This window comes from Cynara cardunculus (genome assembly GCF_001531365.2).
Source record: "Cynara cardunculus var. scolymus isolate 2C chromosome LG 12, CcrdV1, whole genome shotgun sequence".
Taxonomy (NCBI): domain Eukaryota; kingdom Viridiplantae; phylum Streptophyta; class Magnoliopsida; order Asterales; family Asteraceae; genus Cynara; species Cynara cardunculus.
Genome location: NC_037539.1, coordinates 9,487,951 through 9,498,776, shown reverse-complemented (window position 1 = coordinate 9,498,776; position 10,826 = coordinate 9,487,951). Strand labels below are relative to the sequence as shown.

At 32.1% G+C, this 10,826-nt stretch overlaps 1 protein-coding gene across 1 annotated transcript; it reads left to right on the top strand.

Moving 5' to 3' along the window:
* Positions 1-1,971: 1,971 nt before the first annotated feature.
* LOC112523670 (ethylene-responsive transcription factor ERF026-like) lies at positions 1,972-2,976 on the top strand. Its single transcript, XM_025133358.1, has one exon. The coding sequence runs from the start codon at positions 1,972-1,974 to the stop codon at positions 2,974-2,976; it is 1,005 nt and encodes a 334-aa protein (XP_024989126.1).
* The last annotated feature ends 7,850 nt before the right edge of the window (positions 2,977-10,826 follow it).

Here is a 10,826-nt window from a genome sequence, read left to right as displayed (position 1 = left end):
GACTTAATCATTCCAAACAAGAAAGTTCATTGGTTTTTATTGTACTTTTCCCTAATATTTATCAGTATTAGTAGTAAATCATTTTTATTTATAAATAATTAATTTTACTATAATTACTAATAACAAAATAATTAATATTAATAAATATTATAATTGAAAATAAAAAGCTTTTCATCCAACTAGTTTTTTTTTTTATAAGCTATAGCTTATGCTCATCTAAACATATACCTAAAAGAATTAGCCAACTTATAAGTTAACTTATATTTTACCAAACAATGTCTTATTGTCAGTTAGGGGTTGTTTGTTTATCTCTTAATAGTTTCATTAGAAGACAACTTTTGAATCTTTAAGAGCTGAATCTTGTTTGACAAAAAAAAGTTTGCTTCTTAATGGTTCTAAAACTCTATGAATGATTATGCATCATGAATCTCCCTTAACCATTAAGAGTCCTAATTAATTTCATTGTACACAATTATCAAACAATTATATTTCATTTTGCACTATATCATGAGAGCCTCTTAATCATTGTAACCATTTAATCATTCTGCACCAAACCATTCAACAATTATTAAACAGTCTGTTAATCTAAACCCTACAAAGTTGTATATCTTTCTTCTTTTTAGTCGACGTTGGTCGATGTAAAACGTCTATTCACCCGTTTTTTCCGTGCTAAATACATGTTCTTTTCACATAATTAATAGTGAAATAATGAACGGGGACCTCCTCCATTGGTCTTCTAAACCAAGCGGGTTCGTTAATGATGGTGGTAGTTATGTTTTTTAACATTCCAATTTTATTTCATTATAATAATTAGATGATATTTTTTTTGCTAATCTATATTATATCATAAAACATTTGACAAAAACTCTTAAAAACCATTTTTTATGCATAAAGTACTGTTTATTGATACATATTACTTAAAATTCAAGATTACAAATAAATCGTGCGTAGGTAAACTTAATAAAGATTCATGTTTGAATTCATGTAACTAACTGCAGATAAACATAGTCAAATACAAGATAAACATTTCATTTTAAATATAAAAAATTTAAAATATATTTAAGATAATCATTGATTTCTAACAGAATACTTAATTATTATTCTTTTAAAAGATTATATTATGAAATCAAAAATAAATTACTTCATTATTATCTAAATTAAATTGTAATAAAAATTGAATTAAAACAAATTACATAAAAAATAAGAATTTTTACATAATTAATTTGATACTGATATTGATATATTTGATATCTTCAAATTTATATTTTTTTCAAAAACAAAAACATTATCCTTTTCTTAAAACCACATAAAAATTGTATTATAACATCTACAAAAAAGAAATAAATCAAAACATTAAAATTAAAATATATCTCGCTGTATTACGTAAGTATCATTCTAGTTATCTATAATCCATGATCCTATAAAGTATAGAGTATGTTTTTGTAAATGACTGAACACTTAATGTCAAATTTAAAACATTTGATGTCATATTAGTTGGAGCTTTTTCATAATAAAGGTTGATTTGTAAGTAATTTGTTTAGTTTATTATTTATGTATTGAAATCTTAAAAAAAACGAATTTATAATAATATTAATAATAATAATAATAATAATAATAATAATAATAATAATAATAATAATAATATAATGATCATAAAGTTTATATTTAGAAGTAAGAATAATAAAAATATTAATAATAGCTTATCAATAATAAAAAAAATAATTAAGTTATAATGATTGGTAAATAAAATAAAATAATTAATAATAAGTGTGTAAATAATAAATAAAGGGGTGTTATAAAATCACTTATATTAATAGTGGGTAATTAAGTGAGTCATTGGTCCAGCACGTGCATGCTTATAATTATGAGTCAATACATGCACTGACTATATATGACCATCATCCCCACCATTTCTCCTCATCTTTCAAGCTTACACCAATCTTCTTAATCATATCCTAAACAACAACAAAAATGTTCACACAAGCTGAACTCTATCAGTCCCACCTTGAATCCATTCGGAAGCATCTTCTCGATGATCACTGCGAGCTTTTTCCTGATATTCACCAAAACCCTAGTAGTTTTCCGGGGTATAACTTCGATGATTGGAGTTTTCTTGAAAACTCAGACGAATCATCTGAAAAAATGGAAGAAATCTCGACTTCTTTCATGGGTTTGAGCTCATGGGACTCATCGGAGATGTATAGCCCTGGTTCAAATCTGATTTCTCCATATACTGTGGATGATCATGTTGAACCGTCACTGAATCTTGATGATTTTGACATGTATAGCATTTTAGATGATAACAGTGACAGAAATCTTCAGGTCTCTCGTAGCCAACACAACACCACAGAAATGTTTCCAGACACCAATATAGAGTTCACCGAGATTCCAGCCGTTTCCAACGAAGCGCAACCAGAGTTTTTTGTGGCCACAGTTGCTAATCTTTCCGGCATCAGCAATACCACGGAGGGAGCTGCGAGCAAGCCGCTAAACTGGGATTTCTCGACAGGGCATGTCATTGGTTTTGATGATGAAGCGTTTTCGGGTGGAAAAGACGACCTAGATGCGGTAACTCTGATGGGTGGTTGTTTTGCTGAGGATGGGGATGTAATTCCAGCTAAACAGCTACCATTCATTCCAGACAAGAGGTACAGAGGGGTAAGACGACGGCCATGGGGGAAGTACACGGCGGAGATGCGGAACCCAGAGAAGAAAGGTTCGAGATTGTGGCTAGGGACCTACGAGACACCAGAGGAAGCAGCCATGGCGTACGATCGAGCAGCTTTTAAACATCGTGGGTCTAACGCTTTGCTGAACTTCCCGCATTTGATCGGGTCACACCATGAAAATCCCAAGAAGCATACCACCAAAAACCGTGATGCAGCTAACAAGTCCAGGTCCTCATCATCTTCTTCTTCGTCATCGGAGTCCTCAAAGAAAATCAACAGGAAGAAGGGCAAAAATTCTGCTATTTAGTGTTTCTAATTGCAGTGATACTTGTACCTTGCTGATATATGGGAATACGATAGGAAGAGACTATGCAATATATTTGGGATTTGTAAGTAGTCTTCTGTACTACTTCATATTTCACATTCTACAAATCAATGTTGGCTCTTATTTTATATGTTTTGAATTTGTAGACAATTATCAAATTAGATGAGGGTAGAATAATTTTTGAAACAAATTATATCAAATCAGTTACAGGTAAGGTTTAGAGTAAATACTAGAATAAATTTAATCCACGAATTGATAATCTAGACGCATTGTGGAAATTGATTTGTACGATTTATATTTGAAATATATATAATATATTTCAAAAGTAGAGAGGTGATCCTATCTTTCATCTGGTTAAGATTTACGACTTTGACTAAAAAAACATTATATAATTTCTTGTATGATATTCCAAAGATAGAGGGGTGGTTTGTAATTAACTTTTGTAGATAGGCGGCAAAACAACTACATATGTAAACTCATGATAATTCACATATGAACCGTATGATTCACATATGAAATAATTAAAAGATTCACATATGAACCCGAGTGAATCACATATGAACTAATTAACTGATTTACATATGAACTATTGGTTCACATACGCACTTGTTTGCCTCCTATTTGTAAAAATTATGAAACTACTCATCTATTTTTCGCTTCACCAGTCAAAGCCTAAATCTTGTTAAGTTAAAGCTGCAATTTTAACCAATATTGACCGTATAAAAGGTTATGATCATTTCTTTACTTCTCAAATATTAACCACTTATCAAATGAACCTCTCTCTCTCTCTATATATATATATATATATATACACACACACACACATATATATATACATACACACACACACATATATATATACATATATATATATATATATAGGGGCTTAATCATTTGAGTTCTCCAAAATTTATGAGATCGGTAAGAACTTCGACGTTAAGGTTTTATTTCACGTAATTTTTTTCATCTAAATATATATTTAATATATTATTAACATATATTTGTTTCACAATGTCTTTGTTTCATATGTATTCGGTTCACAATGTGAAACTTTTTACGTGTATTTTGTGTTTCACAAACATGTAAAAGAGGTTCATATTGTGAACTGAGTACAAGTGAAACTAGCACATTTTGGAACAAATATATGTTATTCAATATTCTAAATCCTAGTCTTAGATGGAAAAAAAACATATGAAGTAACACATGATACACAAATTCTCAAGCTTATCACAATTTCATGGGATACAAAATCAGTGACTGAATAAACCTAGTGATACAAAAATAGTGTTAGGAGTCATTATGATAAATATGTGATTGATTACAATAAAAGTAATGTGTTTAATGTAACACTCTCAAATTTGGAAAGAGCGACTAACTTAAATTTTTCATTAATACAACAAATGGGTAAATCCCTTTTCGATATATCAAAACTTGAATTACCTCGAATTATGAAGTCTAAAATCATCAATAACACTAAGTTAAGGTCGGACGCTACTATATTCCAATAACTCTCGCTATCTCCAAATGTGAAAGACATCAACAAAAGGCTAAAAATTTCTCGTGCAACTATTTAACACTCATCTCATTACAATGTCGCTAGTACCATACCCAACAAGAACCTGATGCATATGCAGACAAATAAAAAGGTTAGACTTGACATCTTGTGAACTCAAGCAGTTTTCATCATAATCATAAAATGGTAAAACTGAAAACTGTTAATTTTAATCATAATTTTGCTAATAAAATATATTTATAATAAAAGCAACATCTTTCAAAAACCTAAAATTTTCTTGATGAAAAGTCATTAATTAGAATACACAATTATATGCAACCAAAACCCAATACTCATGCGGCCAAGAATAAAGTATAAAACATTAAAAATGGGAAACAAACAATTAATCAAGTTTTATAAACAATTAATTCACGTTTACCCTTGAAAGGGCACAAAACCATCCGAAGATGACGGAAGAGACCTGATTTACCATTTGTCATGACTAAACACATAGTAAGCCATAAACTAATGTTATAGAAGCATTACTCATTGATAAGCATATCATGACGTCAACCAAATCCAGTCTGTAGTCAAATAAGGTAATAAGCTTATAGATAAGTACACAATGACATCAACCAAATCCAGTCTACAGTCAGATAAATACACGATGACATCATCCAAATCTAGTATATGGTGCAATGAGATAATAAGTTCGTTCACTTGAAAATTACATAATAATCATAATACCTCGTTCACTTGAAAATTACATAATAATCATAATGCCTATTTTCATGCTACAGTAAGGGATGAATTGGAAATTACATAATAATCACAATGCTTATTTTCAATAACACAGAAGGAATCTCAAGTTAAACTCGTTCACTTGGAAATTACATGATGATCACAATGTTTATTTCTAAGTTACAATTTGAGAATCACATCCCTCGCATACTCTATAAAACCGAGTCTTTTGCCTATGGATCCATCACATTACAATTTAAAATTACATGAAACTAATTGAATGATTAACATATTTAAAACGTATAATATATCAAATAGTTATGTCATAACTGCCTATAACTCCAAAAACTCGACATAGAGCAAATTAAATCGGACAAATGTCCCCCAAACTCATTTAAGTCAAACTAAGCCATGTGCTCAAAAATTCCATTGACTATAAAATAAAATTCATTAAAAGGGATGAAACATACTTAACCAACGCTTATGCAAATACATGCTCCAAGACGTGATTAACTCAAAAATTCATCACCGGTTGAGACAAACCATTTTCCAATGAAAACATATCATATTATTTCTAAAATGTCTTCGAACGTGATAACATGCATTTTCTAAACAAAATATAAAACCAAATACACCATAATGCATTATTATCAAATAAAATCTATTTGTACAATAAATCATTAAAATGACATATTCTTGTCACTTATTTATCAAAATGTCCAAAACTCCCAAATATGGACATTTCTCAAGATTTATAAATTCAATATATTATAATGCAAACCTCATCAAATAATAACCACATTTGTTAGATATCAAGGGAAACATTTTGATACATCAAAATAGACATTTTTGGCATGTATATAGTTTTCACAAAGCAACTTTAATTCAACTTACTAGATTTAGGCTAAATATAGGTTTTAGTGGAAAAAAATTCACGATATTGTTTAGTATGATGAAATTGTTTCAAATATTTCATTTCATGAAGAAAATATTTCACATGTTTTTGTTTTTATGTAATAATTAAATTGTTTCATGTATTTCTCATTTTGATAAAATTTCTTAACTAAAATTAGTAGAATGAAGATGATAATGTCTAAAATTATTTTTAACAATTTCATCATATCGAATAATTTCATGAAAAAATTTCACTAAAATAAACAATGAAATTGAAGGTTTTCACGGTTGGTACAAATAGCTATGTTTGCAAAATCTCTCTCCCATGTATGTGTGTGTGTGTGTGTGTGTATATATATATATATATGTATATATATGTATGGGCATATTGGTCTCAAAGTGTTTTAGTACCATTTACATGTTTTAATACCATTTCCATTCAATTGTTATGTTATCTATTTGTATTATTAATAAATATAGAAAGGTTGTTGCTCTCAACCATCGGATTTGATATATACCATAACATTCTATCAAACACTTTGAATGTTTTAGGAGTTGTTGCTACTATCCAAAATACAAAGATCATCTGAAATGTTAGAGGATCCAACTTATATAGGATCTGATAGTCCAAGATCAAAAATATACAAGGACGTGTTTTTGGTGTATTCGAAATACACCTTGTAATTGGGATCCCTAGTCATCCTTTTAAATATTATTTTCATTATAAATTCTTTAAGTCCTTTTTTGTGATATGTTATCTGATCAAGCAAAAAGACTTCAGCAAAAATTGAAGATTAGTTGAAGTGAAGTTAGATAGACACCACAGTGAATTGGATTTATCATCTAGGCGATACAAGATCAAAAGACAGCTAAGTCAGATAGTTTGACAGTTACTATCTGGCAAGCCGATTTGATATGAAGACTTTGGGGCCAAGTTTCTCTTACCAACTCTAGCCCTTGCGTGGGACTCTTTCAACATCTCAGCCAAAATAAGTATACTTATTTTACTATTCACTCTGCACACAAAAAGCACAGATGAAGATATGACGAGAGAACTTTGGGGCTAAGTCTTCATCCCATGTCCCAGTATGGGAACATGCTTAGCATCTCAGGCAAAGTAATTTCGAAGTATTATTTTATTAGTACCATACTTTCTTTATTGTTTACTCTACATACAGAAGAATGTGTTTGAAGCAACAAGTGTCTGCATCATATCAAATAGCTGATATGAAAAGTACAAAGATACATGGATCAATAAATTAAATGAGCTTACCTTCTGATCGATTCGTTGAGTTCAGAATTGATCTAACGATCGGGGCAACACTAGTGGCTAGGGCACCATACGTTTGGCATCATCTTAATTGTAAGAGTTGATGACCCAGATGCAAGAATTGTTTGATAAGGGTTTTATCAGACCGAGTACATCTCCTTGGGGTGCTCCTGTGTTATTCGTTAATAAGAAAGACAGGACTATGAAAATGTGTATTGATTACCTAGAATTGAATAACTAACAATAAAGAATAAATATCCTTTGCCAAAAATCGATGATTTATTTGATCAATTAGTTGGGGCAAGTTACTTCTCCAAAATTGATTTGTGGTCAGGATATCATCAGTTGAAATCTAGAGAAGAGGATATTGCTAAAAATGCATTCCGAATAAGATATGACATCATGAGTTTTTGATCATGTCGTTCGTACTAACTACTACTCCAACAGCGTTCATTGATATGATGAATAGGGTATTTAATGAATATCTTCATAAATTTGTTATTGTATTTATCGATGATATTCTTATATACTCACGATCAAAAGCTGAACATGCCAAACATCTTCATCTAATTCTCGAACTTTTAAAGAATGAATAATTGTATGCAAAGCTGTCCAAATGTGAATTTTGGTTGAGAGAAGTCCAATTTTTGGGTCATATTGTTTCTGAAGCAGGGGTAAAAATGGATACAGCAAAGATTGAGGCCATTGAGAGATGGGAAGTACCGAGAACACCCACCAATACTCGTAGTTTCTTAGGTCTGACGGAGTACTATCAAAAATTTATTTAAGACTTCTCACGTACTGTTGCACCTTTAACCAAGCTAACGAGGAAGTGTGTTAAGTATGAACGGGGAGAAGATCAGATTATAAGCTTTCCAACTGTTGAAATATTGATTATGCATTGCTCTGATATTGTCGCTACCAGATGGGTCGGAAGATTTCATGGTTTATAGTAATGCTTTGAAATTGGTTTCGAAATGTGTACTGATGCAGAGGGGGGAAGACATTGCATACACTTCCATACAATTAAAAGATCACGAGAAACAGTACCCTACACACGATATGGAGCTTGCTGCCGTCATTTTTTCCTTAAAAATTTGGAGGCATTATCTATTAGGGACCAAATGTCATATTTATACTGATCATAAAAGTCTTCAACATTTGTTCAACCAGAAATAATTCAATATGCGGCAAAGATGATGATTGAACTGGTGAACGGTTATGATTATGAAATCTTTATCACCCAGGAAGGCAAACATGGTGGCTGACGTGCTAAGTAGAAAGGAAAAAAGTGGAACGATTAAAGCCATCACGTTAAGAGCAAACTTAATCCTTGACATTCTTAACGAGATTTTGATATGTCAAAGTGAAGTAGTTAAAGAAGAAAATTTCAAAGTCGAAAGAGTTGGAGGAATAATAACAACCCTGACGAAGAATGATAACGGGATTTTATGTTTCCAAGATGGAATTTGGGTATCTTTCAGAAATAACCTTGAACTAATTTTAGATGAATGTCACGGATCTCGATATTCGATTCATACAGGTACCAATAAGATGTACAAATATTTAAAACTATTTTATTGATGGCTAGATTGAAGAAAGATATCGGAAAATACGTGGAGCGATATTTAACGTGTCTACAAGTAAAAACTGAACATAAACGATCATATGGGAATTTATAGTCTTTGGAAATTCCTATGTGGAAGTGGGATCATATCACAATGCATTTTATCATGAAGTTGTCACGAACTCCAAAGAGGTATGATATCATATGGATTATTGTAGATTGTCTAACGAAATTTGCGCACTTTCTACCAATTAAGAAGCATTATACTTTAGAAAGGATTGCAAAGATTTATATCGAAGAAATAGTGACTCATCACGGTGTTTCCTTGTCAATTGTCTTAGATAGAGACAACATGTTTACCTCTAAGTTTTGGAAGAGCTTTTCAAAGAGCTATGAGATCTCAAATCAGGTTGAGTATGGTGTATCACCTTCAGACAGATGGGTAGAGTAGAAGAACAATTCAGACCCTTGAAGACATGTTGAGAGCTTGTATTATCGACTTTTGGGGTTCTTGGGAAAATCATCTTCCTTTAACTGAATTTGCTTAAAATAACAGTTATCATTCCAGCATACAAGCGGCACCATGTAAGGTTTTGTATGGCAAAAAGTACAAAACGTTGTTATGTTAAAAATGTTTTTTTATAAGTTATATAAAAATATTATGTTGTATTTTTAATAAAATATTTTATTTGATTATTAATGATTGCTTGAGAATTATTAATTACTTAAAAGTTGTATGGTGACAAATTTTGTATTTACTCAGTATTATGTGTTGACGATTCTTTGAAATCATCCATTAACATAAAATATTTCTATAAAAATCATATTTATTACCAAAATTGGTAATTTAGAAAGTTCATTATAGATGTATTTGGTATATGGGATAGGACGAGATAAAATTCATTGTCCCACATTTAGTGTGAAATGGAATTGGATAAGAACTTATTGTTTCACATTTGGTGCAACATGGGACAGGGACAGGGACAAGAACTTGGACAAGGTAGGACAGTATCGGACAAAAAAGTTTACAAGATGGGACAAGAACGAGACAAAAACTAAAATATTACTTGTTAACCCTCGTTTGATATATAACCTTAATATGCTATTTGTTTTAGTCGTCACCATCGCTAGTTGTGGCCGCCGCCACCACAGGTATCTACAGTCGGCCACATCCACCTCTTCCTCCACTACAACAACATCCACCACCTCTACAACCACCTTGACCACCATCTATCGCCACCTCCACAATCTTCGTCAGCCATCAACCACCATCGTCCATCGCCACCACCATTACCACCTCCTCTACTACAACAACTTCATTCACCATCTCCACAACCATCGTTGGCCACCGACCACCACCGTTTATCGCCACCACCATGGGCCACGTCACCTCCACCATAACCACCACCATCGGCTACCACTACCATTGCCTACCACCACCACCGATAACCATTACCACCGTTGGCCACCACCATCAGCTACCATTACAACTATCTGCCATCTTTACGTCCTCCACAACCACTTTCGGCCACCGACCACCACTGTCCATCTTTACCACCACTAGTACCGTCGGCTACCACCACCTCCACCGTAACCACTACCACTGCCTACCACCACCATCGGTTACCACACCACTACCTCCTCTACCACAATCAACCGCCGCCACCACCACCACGACCACCATTATCTACCATCTTCATATCATCCACAACCACCATCGTCCACCAATAACCAATGCTTCTACCTCTACAACCATTGTTGTTGCAACAATCTTCATTGTGTCTTCACCAATTGAAAAGGATCTTCCAAACCGAATAAAATATAATTTCTTCTTTGTATGAATTGGGTTTTTTAAAATTACCATCAAT

Bases quoted from the DNA above. Each gene is read 5' to 3' on its own strand.
- LOC112523670 (XM_025133358.1), top strand. From the start codon at position 1,972: ATGTTCACACAAGCTGAACTCTATCAGTCCCACCTTGAATCCATTCGG.